General features: G+C 33.3%; 1 protein-coding gene across 1 annotated transcript; it reads left to right on the top strand.

The window, feature by feature from the left end:
• Positions 1 to 5,114: 5,114 nt before the first annotated feature.
• Positions 5,115 to 20,635, top strand: ISA3 (isoamylase 3). The gene is made up of 24 exons (XM_012991443.2): positions 5,115 to 5,483; positions 5,578 to 5,638; positions 5,738 to 5,821; positions 6,274 to 6,428; positions 6,732 to 6,807; positions 7,775 to 8,011; positions 9,546 to 9,650; positions 10,334 to 10,438; positions 10,951 to 11,085; positions 11,186 to 11,272; positions 11,822 to 11,879; positions 12,818 to 12,881; positions 13,269 to 13,368; positions 14,362 to 14,462; positions 14,984 to 15,035; positions 15,692 to 15,754; positions 16,853 to 16,942; positions 17,032 to 17,104; positions 17,308 to 17,387; positions 18,097 to 18,201; positions 18,286 to 18,384; positions 19,007 to 19,068; positions 19,504 to 19,612; positions 20,305 to 20,635. Exons 1-24 carry the CDS (start codon positions 5,410 to 5,412, stop codon positions 20,416 to 20,418), a joined length of 2,289 nt encoding a protein of 762 aa, XP_012846897.2. The 5' UTR covers positions 5,115 to 5,409; the 3' UTR covers positions 20,419 to 20,635.
• Positions 20,636 to 20,984: the final 349 nt, after the last annotated feature.

The following is a 20,984-nucleotide window of genomic DNA, read 5'->3' as shown; positions in this document are numbered from 1 at the left end:
ACAATCGTGTGTGATTGATTATATCCCAAAAAAGTCGCTTTCCAAATCTTTCCATAAACTGCCATCTGCAAACTATAATTTTTTTTATATAATTTAAATAAATTTAAATTTTCGTTTTTTTTTATTATTTTATTTAAAAACTAACAATAATAGCTTTAAAAAAATATTTTTCTTTTAATTTGTTATTTAAAAAATATTTTAATTTTTTTTAATTTTTTTAATTTCAGTTTTTTTGTAAATCAACTATAAAGATTCGTAAACCAACTATAATATTTCCGAAATCGACTATAATTTTGATTTTTTTTCTTTCATTTTTCTTAATTTTAATTTTCAGTTATTTTTGGAATTAGAAAACAACTATTTCTTTTCCATTTTTTAATAAAAAACATATATTAATTGTAAAACAACTATTCGAAAAACTACAAGAACCTATCGAAAACAACTAAAAATAGCAGAATAACGAAAACAACTAAAACAAATAGTCGAATAAGGAAATCAACTATAAAAATAGCAGAATAGCGAAAACAACTATAAATATAGAAGAATAGCGAAAACAACTATTTTCTGGGAAAGATAATCATCATCAAAAGCATCACAAAAAAAAAAAAAAAAAAAAGAAGACGGCTGTGGGGTGGAAGGGGCAAGATGCGGCGGCGGCTGGGTCACCAGATCCGGTGGCGAAGACGATGGGTAGAGATAGATAGGGATTTATGCGTTTTTGTTCTTGTCTTATACCACTGTATCGAAAATTATAGCAACGATGGCAACGACAACAACACCGAGATCTCCAGATCCGGCGGTGAAGACGAGATTTTTTTGAGAATGTTTCGTCATCGGAGTGCTGGGTAGATTGAGAGATTTTTTCACCATCACGGCGTTGAGAAGCGGCTTTTGGCGGCGTCGGTCGGAGATGGCGACAATGAAATTTCTCATCCGCTCATTGCACTTATTTTGGACAGTCTGATTAGTTTCTCGGCGGAGCGGCTCAACAACTTCGTCAGTAAAGAGGCGGCGGCGAGCAGTGGGAGAAGGGAGAACTTGGCGGCATCAGATCTGAGGTGGAAGGGGGAGATCTCGGCGACGGGGCTGAGATGAAAGGGGAGAGAAGACGGCGGAGAGAGAAAAGGGAGAGAAGAAGAAGAAATACAATTGAACGTGATAGGGTTTGGCAATTTGAATCACGTGTTTAACACGATGATTGTTGAGGCGGTTATGGAATATGCCGATATATCGTGATCTCAAAGATTTTCTTCAAATCACGTGTTTAAAATAAATTAATTACACAAGGGTGAAAATGTAAATGTCAATTATGAAATTATTCATAAAAATTCGAATTTAATACATGGGGGGTTTTGACTAATTATGAAAAGGGGGTTGGTTATATCCATCCTAATATATGTAAATGATATGGGGGTTTTCACTAATTATCCCTATTTGGGAATTCCTTCATGTCTCTGACCGTTTCATAATTTCTTATGTAGTATAATGAGTACGCATTAACTTATCATAAGAAATTTTTGACCAAATTTGGGAGATATGATTTGTCGTTTTTTTCAAAAGTAATTTACTGATTTGAGAAATTAGTACTACTTGCTCAACCTTTATTTTCTAAATAATTTGCCGTTTGTCTTTTGAGTAATTGATATACGAGTAAATAATTAGTAATGGTTTGATTAAGGTGTAATTAACTACATATTATATTATGACCTCTTGATATTTTTTGATTTTCTTACCGTTTCGTTTAGAGATAAATTTGTTTAATAACACGCATGTGAAAATGTCATTAATTTTTGTGTGTTCACTGCATGGCTTATGCATTATGTATGAACGACATTATATTTACCTGAGGTAATGGTGTTGATCAATGATTATCAATTATGGTGAATTATTAGAGCATTGTTTATGAAAATAAATAATTTATTTAAATTGAGAAATAGTGGGGGTACTATAGTTTTCTTAAATTGTGAAAATAAGCATGATATATTATTTTTTGAATCTAATTTATGATGCATGTGTTTGAATATTTGATGTAGTGGGGGTCTTAGAGAGCATGCTCATATGATTAAACATTTTATGTATTGTTTAAATATTGAGAAATAGTAGGGGTTTTAGTGTTTATCTATATGACCATGTTATAATTGATTTTTACGTAATCTTTGTTTAAATTGCTCACTTTATGATTGCAAATTTGTATAGTGATAATGTGATAAATTATGCTTTATTTGCAATCTTGATTATACAAGTAACTATCATAGGCCTAAACTTGCATACATGTGACATTCATGTGATTTACAAAGGCCTAATTGTGATCATTAAAATTTGCTGAAATATATTAGCAAATGAATTTGTGATTTGTGAAGTGAAACGTTTTTGAAAGTTTCCATATTGTTTATTATTGAAAATCTAAATAAGAGGAATTATATTCCTATTTAATTAGATTTATCACCTTGTGTGAATGATATATGTTGAAAATTTAAAATTCAAAATTCATATCAATTTTGATTGATTGTTTTGACATTAAAGAGGTCGATTGGTGCCTAATGTGATATATAAAATTCCAACGTGGGATAGATAAATGCTTTGTGCTTTGACGAATTTATTGTGAAATATCAATGCTTTGTGCATTGAAATATGTGATGGAGAAACTGCAGTTGGCATATTGCGAGAATCTTTTAATGAAATCCGGAACCATTAAAAGAAAATACATACTGTGAATCTATGTGAAGTTTCACGGAAAAATTGAAGTGAAATTATACGTGAAATTATATGCGAAATGGTTAATAAACCATTGAGTTCATGAGACTAATGTCGAATAAACGCTATTGAATTTGTGAAATTATATTTCACATTATTTCAGATTTAATCTGAAATGCATTGAGGGGCATTGGATTAAAGCCTAAAAATATCCGAAAAGTTGTTGATGAGGATACAACCACCTAGGGACTGGAGATCCCAAGAACTAGGTTAGAGACCAACGATCTGAAAACAACTTGATTGAGATAAAAGTGCACACTTTTACTATCCATCCCTATGGTGTGTGTGCACTAATAAAGCTCGTAACGAATTGTGAGGTTGAGCCTTTGATCTCTTAATGAGTTCTATAGCCCTTATGTGTGGGGTGTTGGAGTTACGTAAACATCCTTGATAGAATTCACCTTGTGAGTGTGGAAGTGGGGCCGCTTCCTATGGGAATTATAGGCTGTTCTCTAGAGCTCTCACGAGAAATGGGGTATATCACATGGCCGTTAACGTGCTGGCTTTAGAAGCTTCGATCGGGACAATTTGAGTATTATGTGTGCAATATGATTCTACGTGCCCCAAGGGTCACTGTTTGAAGGCTAAGTCCACTTTGATTCTAGTACGGGAAACATATTGTACTAAATGAAGGTTTGAAGACATTGTCCACTTTCATGATGCATAATATTCCGCAAGAGCTCAAATATATTTATATTCTTACTTTTATTAAAATAAGTGGGGGATTTTTGGGTTATTTTAATAACAACAATATATTTTATTATAAAATATAATAATGACTTTGACCAATTTTATGAGGGTCATTAGACCACTATTTTGAAACCTTCAAAGTCATTATTCTCCTACATAAAACACCATAAATTCTATATTCAATTGAAGTTTTATGGGGGTTCATATTATATACTATATAAAGGGAGCATTATGGCTTGGTAAATTGATGTAAAAAAAAAAAAGAGTACAAAAGATGATAAAAGAAATACTTTTCTTTTATACTATATATATACGTATACTTTGAGCTTTTGTTGTGTGTTGGGTGTAAGCTTCTACTTCACTTGAACGTGCAATTTCGATGAAGTTACAGCGGAGAGATAGGCTAGGCGTTTGTATCCCATAGGCGACACGATCGGAACCTTTTTGCATCTCATTAGAGAAGGGGTCGTGAAATTCGTCTTAAGAGAACGACCTAGTCCGCGCCTCATCTTGCCTATCTCCATATTATTGTGTATATTATTGCAGCAACTTGTTACATATAAAATTAGAGAATAAATGGAGTACAAGCCTCAATCCACAAGTTTCATGATCAATCGTCAAATTACAGCCATGGTTCCAACACATAGTACAAACAATTATGCATATTCGGGTGACTACTGAAATAGTTGGTCAAAATATATATTATTCATAGGGACATTTTTTGAGAAAACATTCCTAAGATGTTATACATAATAATAAATAAGAAAAATAATTGATAGAAAAGCTTGCGGAACACATTTTATGGCTATTTTTCTCACATGAAAATTATTAATGGATTAAGTTGTTAGTATTAATTATCAAAGTATATTAGTCAAATGGCCTTCTTCTTCGAGAAATCTTACATGTAAAATTTATTTTGCAGGGCAACTGGAACCTTTAAACCTAAACCTCCTCCTGAATTTATGTTATTTATTTAAAATATTTAAATGTTTTACATTTTTTATATTATATTATGATAAATATATCAAACACACATAAAAATAATAACTAATAAGGCACATACAACGCACGTGCACCTGCCTAGTATTGTTAAAAACAATTATTACTTAAAATTGGATATATAATTAACATTTAGGAAATAAAATATAATAAAATTACGATAAACATTAAATTTATAGTTTTGGGGACATATATGGTGAAATGCCATAGGAGACCAAACACAATCCTATTTGCCATAAGTGGTGAAATAGTGAAATATTATTATTTTTAATACATGGTTTAAATTTTAGTGAAATTAATGGGAGACCAAAATCACAATTTTTCCAAAAGAAATGGTTGAAGAATAAAATGGGGTGCTACCGACGAAAAATGTACGCATTTTTTACCATAAAAATGGAATTTGGTGAAAAGAATGTGAAACACATGGAAGATGCTCTTATACAACGACCTATAGCAAATTGTCCAATATTAAGCCGCCATTTATTTGATGTTACACTCGGTAAAATGTACCGAATGATTATTTACCGTTAATTTGCACACAATCAAACACATCCATTTGTATGTGTACTTAATGAAAAGTTTTCACATCAACAATTTATAATTACCCGGTGTATGTTATTAGGTGTAGCATCTCAAATTATTTTAGACTAGTACTAATTGTACACACGACAAACACAAAAAGGGTGAGATCTTTTTTGACATCCACGTGGCAGACATGGAACGTCCGTTCTTCCACGCAGCTCGTCCACCCACCAAAAAGATTGAAAACATAAATCGACCGTTAATTGCTCAATCAAAATCCTCCACGCCACGCGCTTACAATAATGGTCAGTTCACCCATCCCACCACTCTCCATCTCCCTCAATTGATTGATGATCGAATCATCCTCCTCCTCCTCTGTTTCTCTCTCTAGGAATAAGTATTAAGTAGTGAGAGAAAACGACATCAATTTCCCGAAAGGTAAAGATGATGATTTCACATTCTACCCTCTGCACCAACACCCTTCTCTCTCTCATTCCCGGACTCCGCCCCAACATTCGGTAAATCGTCGCTTACTATCTTCTTCTTCTTCTTTTGCATTCATCTCTCTCTCATATATTTCCGGTTCCTGTAATTTCTATTGATTGTTTGTAGATTGAAATCAAGCGAAAGAGGGTCATCGGTGAAGAGTTACCAACATAGATTTTTTGGTGAAGTAAGCTCTCATTACTTTCATTTTCCTCAGTACTTTTTGTAAAATCCCCAATTATCAATTAATACATTGGTGTTGAGAATTGGATGATGAATGCCTCAGGTTAGGCAAGAATTGAGTGGAAGTCACGAACTGAGTTCATTTACGTATGCACCGCGAGCAGGTGAACAGTCTATACTGATCGAGGTATGGACAACATCTGCTATCGGTTACTTCTAATGCCCGCTGATTTTTTTTCGCCTGATGCTTGGTTCATTTGTGTTGAGGGGCATTAATATATTTTTTTCCTTTTAAAGATAAATTGTTTTACTTGTCTCTGCTGGTTGCTGTAATGATCGTATTCTGCTACGAGGATGTATCACTAATTTGGTTGATTTTACCTATATTTAGCTACTTGTGCAATTGCAAAACCAGTTATCTAATCCTTAACCCTTTTCTCTTAGTATTAAGAACTCTCTTATTTAAAAAATCATGATTGGGATTGATATTTGTCGTGACATATCGTGCTGCTAGTTTCTTGACTAATGTTTGGTCATAATTTTATCTGTTTTCACACAGTGTTAAGTAATTTTACTGACATAATATCAGGTGCTCATGCGTATCAAATAACGATTTCCTCTTATTTCTTGTAATCCTAGGAAGAAGCGTCCCAAGTGTTAGAGAATCCATCAATGAAAGTTTTGCCAGGACAAGCACATCCCTTGGGAGTGTCGGAGGTTGAAAACGGAACGAATTTTGCGATTTTCTCCCAAAGTGCTACTGCTGTTACTCTTTGCTTGCTTCTTCATGAGAGGTTCCAATGGATATTCTTCTCATGTTGTTCACTAAATTTTCAATGTGATCCAATAGTCGATCTTTGTTATCTTTTCCACATTAAACTCGAAAGTTCATTTTCGTCCTTCTTACATTTGGATAATTTTCAGTAGTACTTACATGCCTATACAAAATTTCGCAAGCGTCCGTTTTGTTTCGTAACAGTCTAGTGCAACATACTTGTTGTACTGATATTGCCAGAATTTATGTTTTCTATATGTCAAGTTGTATGTATTTAATTAGCAAGGGTTTTAAATTTTAATGTATAGTTTGTGATTTTCAGGGATCAAGAGATGATTGAATTATCACTGGACCCAGAAGTAAATAAGACAGGAGATAGATGGCACATCTGTGTTCAGGTAGTCTTGTTTTCTGTTTTAATAAGACTAAGTTGGATATGTCTGTTTCGTCAAATAGATTCTGTTGGAAATTGATCTCGTTTCATCTTACCATTTCATGAAATATGAGAAAGAGATAATTAAACAAGTGTAGGAAAAATACGTGTATAAATCCTTGGTAACTAGGATCAGAAAATATGTCCAAAATAATAGAGCTCAGTTTTCAACGAGTCGACTGTTCTCCATGTAGCATCTAAACAGTTCTGTATAATTCAAGTGTAAGGGACATAAAGTTAGCTTGTTCAGTTGCGGTGATTACGAGATATGCTTCGTGATATGTGTAACATCAAATACAACAGATACTCTATGCTTGTTTTTGTTTGTCTATTACATGAGTTGTGTCATGCACTATTGCATTGACAGTGGAAAGATAAAGTAGAAGAATATTACTTTCAATAAGGTTGCAATTTTTTTTTATTATCATGCTTCGGGTTGAAGCTTTAGTCGGGCTGAAGAAGCTGGAAATGCATAATGAAGCAATTCTCTTTTGATTTCTGCAATGAAATGTTGTCTTTATTTGAGATGGCTGTGTGCATGTTCATATCCATATCATTTTTCAGTTTTTACACACAAATCTAATAAAAGTTAGATGTTGGGGTGTAATTTATTAGTTGTGTTACTAGTGCTGTTTTCGGGAAGATGAGAGCAAAATATAGGAAGCTGTATTATTAAATAGATAATGAATTTTTGGGTTATACATTATGAGGAAGTCCGATAGGTATCTGATTAATGGTTCTGAGCAATGTTGATATGGTTGTCACTTTGAATATTTTGTATATATCTCCAGTGCTTTGTGCCAATATTCTGTGAGCTGATTTAGTTGCTTTTATTAGTTCATAATTTTTTCGTTGTTGGTAGCACTGTTAATTTATTTTCTGCATAATCCACTTCATGGTGCTAAATTGATTCAGAATTTTCCTTTTTCAAGGATTTGCCACGTAGCAATGTCTTATATGTTTATCGCGTGAATGGTCCTGAAGATTGGCATCAAGGACATAGATTCGATTACGGGAATCTCTTACTTGATCCGTATGCAAAGTTGATTGAAGGACGCCGAGTATTTGGTGATGCCAGCAATAAGATGTCTAACTTTTTCGGAACATATGATTTCGATTGCTTGCCGTTCGACTGGGGAGAAAACTATAAGCTTCCAAACATACATGAGGTAAAGTGGACTATATCAGGTAAATGGTGTTCTTCATATTGTCTTGAATGAATTATATATATAAATCATACTTGCAGGCTGATCATATATGGATATTATATTTTAATATTGAAACCCGCCAACATGATTTTGCTACCATGCATGTTTCTTTATTAAATTAGGAGTTGTAAAACAACTGCTTTTAACAACTATTCGAGCGTGAATAAATTCATATTCTCTTATAGGCTTTATACCGTCTCAAACTGGGAGTTATGTGGACAATAATAAGGTTGCCTTCAAATTGTGATTTTTTAAGTAATTTTTTCTTTCGTTTATATAAACGTTTTAGAAATCAAACTGACACAAATAATTATTTTTATAGCACGTTTAGAAATTAAGAGGATACAATTCATAACACATTTAGATAAGTAATGCTGTCTTATCATAGAGACAGTTATCTGTTAACCTCTTATAATATTTTTGAACATGGTTTCATGTGATTTTTTGGTTTGAATGCAAGGCTGGAAAGTGTGGGTTGGGGGAGGGGCGTAATTAACTAATATGCTATAAAATGCTTGATTTGTACAAAGTTTAATCATTGTGAAAGCCTCTTCAAATTCCCATTTGAACTATACTTTATAGTTCGCTGTACTAAACATATGACTATTACTGTGAAGCTAAGATACTGAAAGAAAACAAAGGTCTTGATTAACATAGCTAGTTGTATTCATCAAACGTCTTGGATTTGCGATTGCACAAGTGGTGCCATACGGCGGTGTTAATGTCGATGAGGTCAGGGGCGGATGCTCCATATTTCAAGGGGGGGCTGTTGCCCCCCCCAATAATTTTACATGTTTCCATCATATATATATATATATATATATATATATATATATATATATATATATATATATATATATATATATATATATATATATATATATATATGAAATTTGTTATTTAAATATTAACTTGGGTAGTTTAATTTTCCTTCAAAATCTGTTAGATTACTACTACTGAGAACAAAAATTCAAACCCCATTTTTATATGATTAGGAAATAATGTATATTATTTTCTTAATTTTATTTAAGTTCTAAAGAGGAGAGAGTTGGTTATCAAAATAGGAATAAATTTTACAGTATGTTTCTTCCCTATTAATTATTTTTTTCTCATCTTCACCACACGGACACAATTATGATTTATCTCTTATTTTTGAAAATTATTTAGAGGCGTTTTTTTTACGTAAATATTTACTTTAATGTCAAAAAAAACTATATGCATTTATTTATTTTTATTATTTATTGCAAGCTTAGCCCCCCTCCTAAACGTGAACGTCTCACGGTTCGCCCCTGGATGAGGTAGCTAACAATGAATAACATGTAAATTGCCATACACACAAAAATTCTTGAAAGATTTTCCTTCTTTTGTCATAATGAATAAAAATGTATGTAAAGATCTTTTGAAATATTTTTGGAATTTTACACTGACATCGGAAATTTTGTGTTTCTTTTGTCTTTTCTTTATGTTTCATATTTTGATGGTACTGGTTTTGCAGAAGGATCTTGTTATATATGAAATGAATGTCAGAGCCTTTACTGCTGATGAATCCAGTGCGATGGACCCAAATATACGTGGAAGCTACCTTGGGCTGATAGAGAAGGTAGTATTCGCAAGTTTTTGTACGTGTAAATGCTCTTTACCATTTATTTTTCCTTGGTGTTGTTACTTTTTAGCTGTTGAAGATCATAGCTGCATGTACTGTTACTATTATGATTGAAACAGTCTGACCCATTTCATTTCGCTGAACACTACAAAAAATGAAAATCTTTTTATTTTTATTTTATTTTAAAAGACCCTCTTTAAGAGAAAAAGATATATTTTCTCATGTTGGAAAAGATATATTTTATTTTATTTTAAAAGACGTCTTTCTCATTCTGTCTCTATGTGTGGGAGAAGATTGTAGAATGTAGCTACACAAATAAAAGACTGTTTTTTTGAAAAATGGCACATTTGGGGATAAATATAGGAATTCTTATGTTTTTACAGTCTATTATTTAAAGTTGATGTAGATTCAGTTTCATTTTCTTCAATTTCTTGGTTTTCCAGCTTTGAAATGATCACTTTAACAGTTTCTTGCGGAAAGATGATTTATTAAAACAGAATATCATCTCTGATAAGATGAGTATTTTTCTGTCACGTTTTTCCCGTGGAGGAGGTTCCGGAAAAGTTATATAACCAAAGCAGAATATCATTTCTTTTTGCAGTGATGACTGTCTTGTTTGCTGCATGCTGTATTTGATGAAATAAATCTGATAGGTTATGGTATTTCTTTTTTGATTAAAGATACCGCATCTTGTGGAGCTTGGTGTTAATGCAGTTGAACTTTTACCCGTGTTTGAGTTCGATGAAATGGAACTCCAAAGACGCCCAAATCCAAGAGATCACATGGTAAGTATATATATTGTTAACTCCTTGTGTGCATTAGTTAAATAGAATTTTCTTTGACTGAGTTACTCAATGAATTCAATATACATATGACGAGGTTCTGTGTGTTTACCATGCTTAAATGCTGCAAATTTTGTATCCTATGCATATGTGGATCAGGCTCTTTCAAATCTTTCAATACGGGAACTTCCCAAAAAGGAAAACCCCTAAACTTGTTAAATGCACTGAAAATGTGAGTTAAGCTACTTACAAAATTCACTTCACAATCATGTATCCTTGTATCATATGAGGTCTCTGGGTTATTTATTTTCACTAGTTAGATGATTTTTGTGGTGATGTCTAAATTTGTTTCTGTAGTGTATTCGTTGCAATTGATCTACATTGTTCATGGTTATGCACTATGGGCTACTATAGATTATTGGGATGACATTATATTATACTTTGGTCGATATAAGTGCTTTCAGATAAATTAATATCTGCTGCTACAATTGTTTTTAACTGCGATTCTATGCAAGATTAATACATGGGGTTATTCAACTACAAACTTCTTTGCACCTATGAGTCGGTATGCAAGTAATGGTGGAGGACCAATTAATGCTTCCTTGGAATTTAAAGAAATGGTGAAGGCATTGCACAGTGCTGGAATTGAGGTGCTCTTATCTTTTATTGTTTGGATTTGAATTTTTCGTTTAATGTCTGACTGTAATATAAAAGTTCTTGATCTGGCTTTATGTTGCTATAATTTCCCAGGTAATTTTAGATGTTGTTTATAATCATACAAACGAGGCTGATGATGAAAATCCGTACACTACTTCATTTCGTGGCATAGACAACAAGGTAATTGTGTATCCTATATCGTAAATGAAAAAGTTAATGGTCTTGTCTCTTGACTATTTATTTGCAATATGCAGTATATTGTCGATAATTTGTCATGTGACTTGTTGATTAAATTGATAATGGAAATGCATCTAAAAATTATTTTGCTTCAAATTTTTACAAGTGGAGGTTTTTTTATTTGTTTGTTTGTCTCTCTGTTTTTTTTTTGCCCTTGCATCGACTTACAAACGTATCTCAACTTGACTTCTTAAGTGGTTTAAGTAACGTGTTTTCATGACTTTAATGGTTAATGAACTTTCATATCCCATTCAATGTGGAAAAGTTGACGAACAGTTAAAAGTAAATGATTAGTAGTGAAGTTTACTCTAATTCGAACAAGAATCATCAGTTTTACATTCACCTGATTTGAGGTTTACACTTTAATTGTCAGTCTACTTCTGTTTACGTATGTTATTGAATTATGGCCATACTTCTTTGTTGTACTAGAGGATTATGTATGAAATTGGTTCGTAATTCCAATCTCAAAGTAATGCGTTAAATCTTCTGTAGGTCTATTACATGGTAGACTTCAACAACAATGCAAAGCTGTTGAACTACTCAGGCTGTGGTAAATTCACTATCATTGGACTCCTGCATAACTACACACATACTATTGCATGCAATCTATTAAGTTAGAAAAATTGTTAATGAGTTTTGCATGCACTCTATTCTGATTTCATAGCATTTAGGAGCCAACTCCTTACTGATTCGGTTATGCAACTATTTGTTATCGCCGTACATCTGGGTTATGCCATATTCGTGCTGTGTAAATCAAACAGATTCACTGGTCTGTTCATTTATGTCAAGAAACTAGTATACTTTTGCACATATATTACACTTTGACACACCTGGAGAATACAACGATATGCTTCAAGCATGCCAAATTTGCTTTACTCTCATTCCTCTATGTGCCTTTAGTAAACAATTATACTTTGTATGCTTGGTCTGATCATGTAAATAGGTTAGTATGTGAATTTGATGATACCACTAATCAAGGAACTACTTTACGTTTGATAGCTGTTATAAGTATTTCTGGAACCTGTGCTGGGATAGACCCACCAAACCCCTTTCGGCTCTTAAGTCTGTATGCAGGTGAAAAAACAAAAGTCTGAAGACAAGTAGTATACTGAACTTGTCGTAACTCTATTTCCTAATTGAGGGTACCGTTTATACTCGTAATTAGCCAGTGGTGTAATATTAGAATGTAGGTTTCAGCATTTTTTATGGCAGGCACACTTTACAAGGGTCGTTTTTTCTCGAGTCTTGAGGGCTTAGCACTATTTAGACCTGAATAACATAATTTGTGTTCGATAATATTGAAGTTGTTTTCAGTTAGTTACGATTTGGGAGATTTGTTTCTATACTTTTGAATCATTCACAGTTATCAATCTACTATTGTTGATCTGGAAGCAAAAATCTTTGTTCATCATAATCTATTATTATGTTCATTGCTTGTTGCAATCAACGATTATATTCATTGCTCTAAAGTTTAATCTTGATGTCTAGGTAATACACTCAACTGTAACCATCCTGTCGTCATGGAATTAATACTTGACAGCTTGAGGCACTGGTATATTTCTATTTCTGTGAATATGATTAGATATCGTATGAGTCAAACTTTTGACATTTTATTTTCTCGTATATACATCACAGCAAAAGAGGTTTCATTGTTGAATAACCGCAGAGAGATAAAGTTAATAATATAATGATGACAGCTTCTATGAATGTAAATGCTTAATTAGTTATCCTAATAGTCTTAGTGATTGACCATGTGAAATAAAATTAAATTACCGATTCACCATTTTCTCATGAAATAATTAATGATGATTTTTTTGAGCTTTTCCTTTTTGGTTTGTTCAAACATTTTTTTCTTCATACACTACTTTGGCATGTTTGTTTCTAATTGAAGTTTTTACTGAGTGGATTTCCACACTTCTCAATGCTGCTTTAATTGAAGGGTCACCGAGTATCATGTGGATGGTTTCCGTTTTGATCTTGCTAGTGTGCTTTGTCGCGGAACTGATGGTTCTCCACTCAGTTCTCCTCCATTGATCAGGGTAAGTTATGATACCTTCTAGTGGACTTGTAGCTGTACTATTACTGAATATTTCATGGGTAAGTTGCAGATGAAATTGTTGAGTGTTGAGCATATACCTCTTTTATCTCCTCGTATTTTCCTTGTAAATCTTGATATCCTCTTCATTTTTTATGGAATTAGGAATTAAAAAAGTCTCCCTCCTGGCTAAGTGTGTATCTACATTCATTCATGTATATTTCTCTCTTCCCTTCCTCCCCACTAGTTTCTAATCTAAACTGGCTGTACCGATAAAAGCCTTCTTTGTAAACAAGTTTCATCCAAATTCTAAAACCTGATTTTGTTCTTTGGATTAAAGCTTATAGGTTGTCCATGCCTGTTCTCTGTTAGCCATTCACTACTAGTGACTCCAATGAAACAATGCACTCATTACTCGTGTCCTTTACGCTCATTTATTGTCAGTGTCAATTTAAGCCTATGTCAACCAAATCGATCTCAGCTTGCTATACAGTGGAATAATGCCTGGGGTTAAAGGAGTCAACAAGACAACTTAAATGTTGTCATTTTAAGTCAAGTTGTTTCGATTGATCGCCAAAGAAAAAAAAAAGGCCCAGACATCCTTGCCAGAGTCAACCCTTCCAATGTTGTGCCAGCACAATACCTAGTCCGCCAGTCAACCTTGATGCCCCGCCCCGATGTTTGATATGATCTGATAAGATTCTTTTGATCATACCTAATAACCCATGCATTTCAATTTTGTTCGGGAATGTGATTTTTTATTGATACACATCTGACAACAGGATTCCTTATCTTTCCTGGATTAGTTCTAATTGTTGGGTTCAGTAGTGTGATCTGACTGCTTAGCAACCTTCCCTCCATATGCTAAAGAAATAGGAAAAATAAAGTTTGGATTGAAGACAATATTATCATTCTGAAATTTGGCACAGTTCAAGCACACAATTTTCCACCCTTTTACTCTTCTGCATGTGCGGTGTTGACTTTTTAAACGGTGCAGGAAATTGCCAAAGATGAAATCCTGTCAAGATGTAAGATCATTTCGGAACCTTGGGATTGCGGAGGCCTATATCTAGTCGGAAAGTTTCCAAACTGGGATCGGTAACTCCTAAATTCCTTTTGTTCTCTGGTATTTGGCTTGACACGTTTACGCAGATGCAATAAATTGAGAAACGAAGAAATATCTTATATTGCATTAGCTAAATACAGCATATACAAATCAACATCAAGAATGTATAAAAGATCTCTTTCGTGCTTTCGTATTTTCATTGACCTACCATTTATGTATTTGCACATATTAGACTCTTAGTTACAATTTAAAACTTTCATAATCTGATGTTTGTGATCGCCCTGATTTTTAGAGTGATACTAATTTGCATATTTTAGTTAGATGGTGAATTAGTTTTGGTTCTGACTGGATAAATTCCTTATGATCCTCGATTATTTCTCTTCTTACATATGTATAGAGGAAGTTGATTTGGTTTTATGGACTGTATAGATAGTGTTCCAATATTTTTGCCATTAGAACTGAAAAATATACTTACGGACCTTAACAAATTATAATATGCATTGATTGCAATTTTCTGCAGAAACATAACAATGCAGATTACTTTTGCTTACAGGTGGGCTGAATGGAATGGTATATACCGTGATGACATTAGAAGATTTATAAAGGTACTGCAAGTGAACAAATTCTTAAATAAGATAATTAGGTTGAAATGCATCCTCATTTCCCCAAGTCATAAGAACAAATTGTTAATAGTTGAGATAATTGTAAGATAGGAAATTGAAAAAGTAAAAGTGCTAGAGAACATTCAGGAATAGGGTTTGGCCATAATTGATGATTATACAAAACAAACTGGTGCTATATGGAAACTACCCTAGTAAAAAACTTATCTTGTCTACATCTTACAAGGAAAAATTAGTTTATTACTGACGCTATTGCAGTATGTTCAAAGAAAATAAAGCAATGTACTAATGGTTTCATTCTTCAAGTTTCTGTACTTATAAATCTCATACACGAGTAGCTTCTTCATGGTTAGTTTTACATTTTAAATATTTCTATTATTTTATCATCATCTCTTTTTTCGAAGAACGAAATGTTGCATTATCTCTTAACAAGATACAATATTAGTACGCCAAGTCTGTATACACGTAACATAATATAGAGAGCATACTCCAGAATTTTGACTTAATTCTTTAGGTATGATCAGAATAACAGTAACTATTTATATACTTATCCGGTCAGATGGAAAACTATATGAAAAAGGGAACTAATTTTATATATTTTTAATGTGATCGTAACAACTTTGGATTTGATTTTGACATAGGGTGACACTAGTATGAAAGGATCTTTTGCGACTAGGATTGCTGGTTCTGCTGATCTTTACCAGGTAAGCAGTACTAATTTCAGGCTCATTTAATTTGTTTTTCTTGTCATCTTTGTTAACTAGTGTAGTGACGGTAATTATACCCATATGATCAGTTGCGTTAGTGTGTGTAATTTCAGTAAGGACTTGATTCTCTGTTAGCATATCTTTGTTGCATATAATTTTGCTTGGTCGATTTTCCTGTGGTTTGAGTTTGCAAGTACACTTCTTTTCTTTTTCTGATTAGTGATCTCTACTATTGGTTTTAGCCTTGTTATTACTTATTAGTTTACTATGCAATAAAGTGAAAAGAGCAGCCTCTCATCATTTTTCTTCTAACCGGTACTTAATTCATTAAAGGAATCAAAGAGATGGTTTTTTGCAGCCAATAGTTCGTATTCATCTTATTTGTGTATGTTCATCTATGAATTAGCAAAAGCATAATTTTGAGAAGTATTTCGTAGTTCAAGAAAGCAAAAGCAATATTCTTTCTTTGGGGTAGCTTTATTGCATATTAAACTCATTTATATCATTTCATATGATCCAAAGAAGATATCAAGATGCTGCATCCTAGTTTGTTTTATCTTTGCCCCTTCTCGTCTACTAGTTTTAAGAAACAAAATAAATTGGAAAATTGATGAATTTTGATTACATCGAATTTACCACTTGCCATTCCACTATGAAATAGAAAGTGCCGTTTCTTTGCCTTTCTTACATAACATACAATGGCATACATAAGTTCCTATGTGCTCACGAGGTTTTCCTAAGTTAAATGCTCTGAGATCTCACTATCCAGCATCCCATGCAAAATGGGCTACTCTTCTAGGGTACCCAAAGTTATCCAACTTCGTTTCCGTTATTAAAACTCTAAACATTTTTGGGAAATGCTCCTATAGAGCGTGACACGTAGTCTTGGATTTTGTTGGGTCTCTATCAGCAGTTATCCTTGATCTACAAATCTTTATTCATCTCAAAGTGTAGCTATTATATTTTACATAAGAAAGAAGGCAAGTTCTCATCTATAAATTTAGTATATTAGTTTAATGCCTCTGTAGCTGATCTAATTCGTTGAAATATTCTGTGACTGTAGTTAAATAACTTAAATGTTTTTTCTGTCTAAAGGTCAATAAACGGAAGCCGTGTCATGGCATCAACTTTGTGATTGCACATGATGGGTTCACACTATACGACCTCGTTTCATACAATTTTAAGGTAAAACACACCCGGTTACTGTTTGGCAGCTCAATTTGGTCAATTTCAATATCAGTCTACTTACTGTTAATCCTTTGTTGAAACTTTAGCACAATGATGCCAATGGAGAAGGTGGAAACGATGGATGCAATGATAATTTTAGCTGGAACTGTGGTTTTGAAGGTAAATCTGGTTCATTTATCCGAGTTTTCGTTCTTTTGCACTAACATTGATAAGTCAAGATTGTTATATTTTGAAGCTGTAAGTAACTACATTTGGACTTCTTCGAGCTGTTTATGTATGCCATCTGTATAAAGTGGTGAATTTCTTCATATCACTACATTTGGACTTCTTGGGCTTAGTATACACTACTGTATGCATATCAGGAGAAACTTCAGATAAAGATATCAAGGCATTACGTTTGCGGCAAATGAAGAACTTCCACGTAGCACTAATGGTATCCCAGGTAACATTTATGATGCTTTAAGAAATAATCTACACCTAATGTACTCTGTTTCTTATAGGTCCATCGCGGGTAGTTCTTCAATATTAAATAGTTATTTTCCTTTATTCGATTTTGCGGCACCACATTTTTATCTTAGTGTTATTTTTGCTCCAAATTTGTTTATTCCAAACTTTTCCTACAGTAATCCTTGATCGACATTAATTCACGAATGATTTTACAAACTTCTCTCTATTTGTTTTTTATTTTTTTTAGTTATGTGTAAGAAGGGAGCTTAGGGGGTTGACAAATGTGTGCTTATGTTTGTAGAATTAACAGTCAGCATTTCTTCTTATTTTTCTTGTATCACTCATATCTTTATTAATAAGTCAAACTTCGATTTGGCATTTTTTTCCATGAATCAAACCCGTGTGTTTGAAATGAAAAGCGAAGTTTGAATCCTAGCTGTCTGTAACAGTAAAATTTTCAACGCTAGCACCTTTTCTATCTGTTCTCAAACTATTTCTTCTTTGTGTCATTTAATAGATATCATGGAGCTTATGGTGTTCGGTTTCACACTAATACTTCATTTCTATGAATAATGAATCCACCTTGCTTTGTTATGAAATAAAGGGCGGCATATCCAATGCTGTGGCATTAGTTTCTGTAAAAGGTGAACTTCAGACTTTACGAACCTATCAACGTTAACAGTTTGATTGTTCTTTGTTATTAGGGAACTCCGATGATGCTAATGGGGGATGAATATGGTCATACTCGTTATGGAAATAATAACAGCTATGGACATGATAATGCGCTTAATCATTTCCAGTGGGGCCAAGTATGCACCTTTTTTTTCATTTTTACCTCACTTCTCTCTCTACATATCCGATAAGTTGTTAATAGAGAGAATCTGTTGAGGCAGTTGGAGGACAAGAAGAACAATCTTTTTAGGTTTTTCTCCGAGATGATAAAGTTCAGACGGAGTCATAATGTCTTCACGAGAGAAAACTTTATTGGCAAGGTCAGAATTTTATTTTCAGTGTTACATTTTTGTACAATTACTCTTTTGGTGGATAAATTCAGTATAAGCAATTCAGAATCTTCTCGAAACGTCGGACTGTATTTTAGTAAGAATATGAATTTTTGAGAGGTTGTGCTCAAGTTTGTTTCTTGGTTCTCTCACTAGCCTTGTTTAAAGTACCCGACTTGTTAATACTTCATCCCAAATTACTTGTCCTTGCCTAGTCTTTTTAATAAGTCCCGATTGGTGTAAGCAAATATGTTTTTTTTTTGTTCTTCGATTTTGGGTAATATCAACCTGTTTTTTCATAATAAATGAACTGGTTTCCAAATTACTGGAGTTGAATTGATTTTAATAGATGGAAATCAACCACAAATAATACCTGTCAGGAGGAATCTGTACCTTTGTTTTGGGTAGTGGGCCTTACTCATTTTGGTATTGCATATGAACTTGGTATACTAACAATTCATTTTGCACAATGGCTCTATGCACATTTTGTTTGTAAAATTCCCGAGTAGTGAGACTATTATTAATTTGTTTCACATCGTATACAATATTCTGTTTATTGATTGTATTTTCATTAAATTCTGTTTGATACTTATCTTGGTTCCTTTTTATGCAGGACGAAGTGACATGGCATGAGGACAACTGGGAAAATACTGAGAGTAAATTCCTTGCATTTACGTAAGTAATAATACCTCCTTTAAATTTCTATACTACGGATATCTTTCACTGTTACAGTGTCGAGTATTACTGTTTCCTTGAACAATTTACGCCAATAATTTCCACTTTCACTATTTTCTGAAACTTGAGCTTCCTTTTATCGTTTCTGGTTCTTTGTACGGGTTATGGCAAATGGCACAACTATTTTGATTAACTGAAGAAGATCATCTTTCATATTTTTTCACTAACAGTAGTTAATAGTCTTTCCAGTAATATTCAAATGTTCAAATTATTTATTGGCATAACCTTGTCCATTTGTTTTCATTATTAACTAGTCAAGGTTGAGGCTTGTTTTCAAAGTTCGCTTCAATCGGTAATATGTTGAAGTCCCCTGTTTGGTAGCGCTTCTCTCTCTCCTCTTTTTCTCTCTCATAATAACAAATTGTGATGTTTCAGGCTTCATGAGGAAAATGGAGGTGATTTGTATGTAGCATTCAACGCACATGACTACTTTGTTAAAGCTGCTATACCTTCACCACCACACACAAGACAGTGGTTTCGAATGGTTAGTTTTCAAAACTCAACTTGTTGCCCTTCTTTCTAACTTCATAATGTGCAGAAGTCAACTCTGTGCCTTTCTTTCCTCCTAGATTAGTTTAAGTTTCATAATGTGCAAATTGATTCTCGCAGTGTCTTCTTGGAAGTTGCCATATAAATGTAGCCAATTTATTTCCCTAGCAGATTTTTCTGTTCCCTGTTCAGAGAAATTGTATTTAAGTTGCATTATTCATCATCGTGAAGAAAACAATAGACTGAAGTGTAATCTCTTCGTGATAATACATTTAGGCCTCGTTTGGTTGACAAGATAAGATTAGCCAAGATAATATTAAATAATCTAATGAAACTCAATTATATTATAGGACCTTCGATGATCCAATAAAAACATGCCTAGAACACAAGATAAGCCATGATAACATAGTATTTGCGGGTCGACCCGGCAAACTATTGGGAATACCAAACATCAAGTAAAGTCAGATTGTTTAGTTATCATAGCTAATCTCCCCAACCAAACGAGGCCTTAATTAATCCAGATTAGGTTAGTAATTTGCATCACGTTCTTATGCAAATCACTCTTAAAATGTCTTGAAAGTAGCTTTTGCCTTTTTGCTGCTGCTATCTTGAAATACAACACAATTGGAAAAGAATGGTGGTATTTTATTCTAATTTCGCAACAATTAATGAAAGTATTAATTGCAGGTGGACACGAATCTGGAGTCTCCGAGTGACTTGGTCCCGGAAGGTGTTCCAGGGGTGAAAGAGATGTATAACATGGCCCCTTACTCTTCCATTATTCTTCAAGCCAAACCTTAATTCCCACTTTGCTGCAGCAGCAGCTCACTAGTGTTTAACATTTGAATGTCAATTGGTGATTTATATTAATGTTAGCCACTTTTAGCAGGAGAGGAGAATTTTATCCAAATATTTAAGTATTAATCTTATCATAATATGTTGAAAAAAGAAAAAAAAAGTCATTCAATAATAGACACCTATCTTATATAGACAAATAATAACATTGTTGCAGGCCAAATTAGTCTTGTTCCTGCTCTTTTGGAGGGCAAATTAGTCTTGTTCAAATATTACCTATATTTCAAGATATATTAATATCCATTGTTGAACTATGGACACAAATATCAGTGCTCTAAAAATCGGTCGTGGCGGTCGATTAATCGGTCTCCGAGGCGGAGACGGTTTAAAACATTTACGATTTTAGTGTAAGGTTTAAAAATTTGGTTTTGCCTGTGGGGCGATTTTAGGCTGTCTGAGGTGAGTTGAGGCGGTCAAATCTTGGAAATTGATCAAACTTTGGTGGCAAAAATAGGTCAAATTTTTTTTTTTTTTTCTAAATAAAAAAAAGTTGGGCTTTTAATTAGAATAGA

Source organism: Erythranthe guttata, chromosome 3, assembly GCF_056151865.1.
Source record: "Erythranthe guttata isolate IM_541 chromosome 3, IM_541, whole genome shotgun sequence".
NCBI lineage: Eukaryota > Viridiplantae > Streptophyta > Magnoliopsida > Lamiales > Phrymaceae > Erythranthe > Erythranthe guttata.
This window is presented reverse-complemented; position numbering and strand designations above follow the sequence as displayed.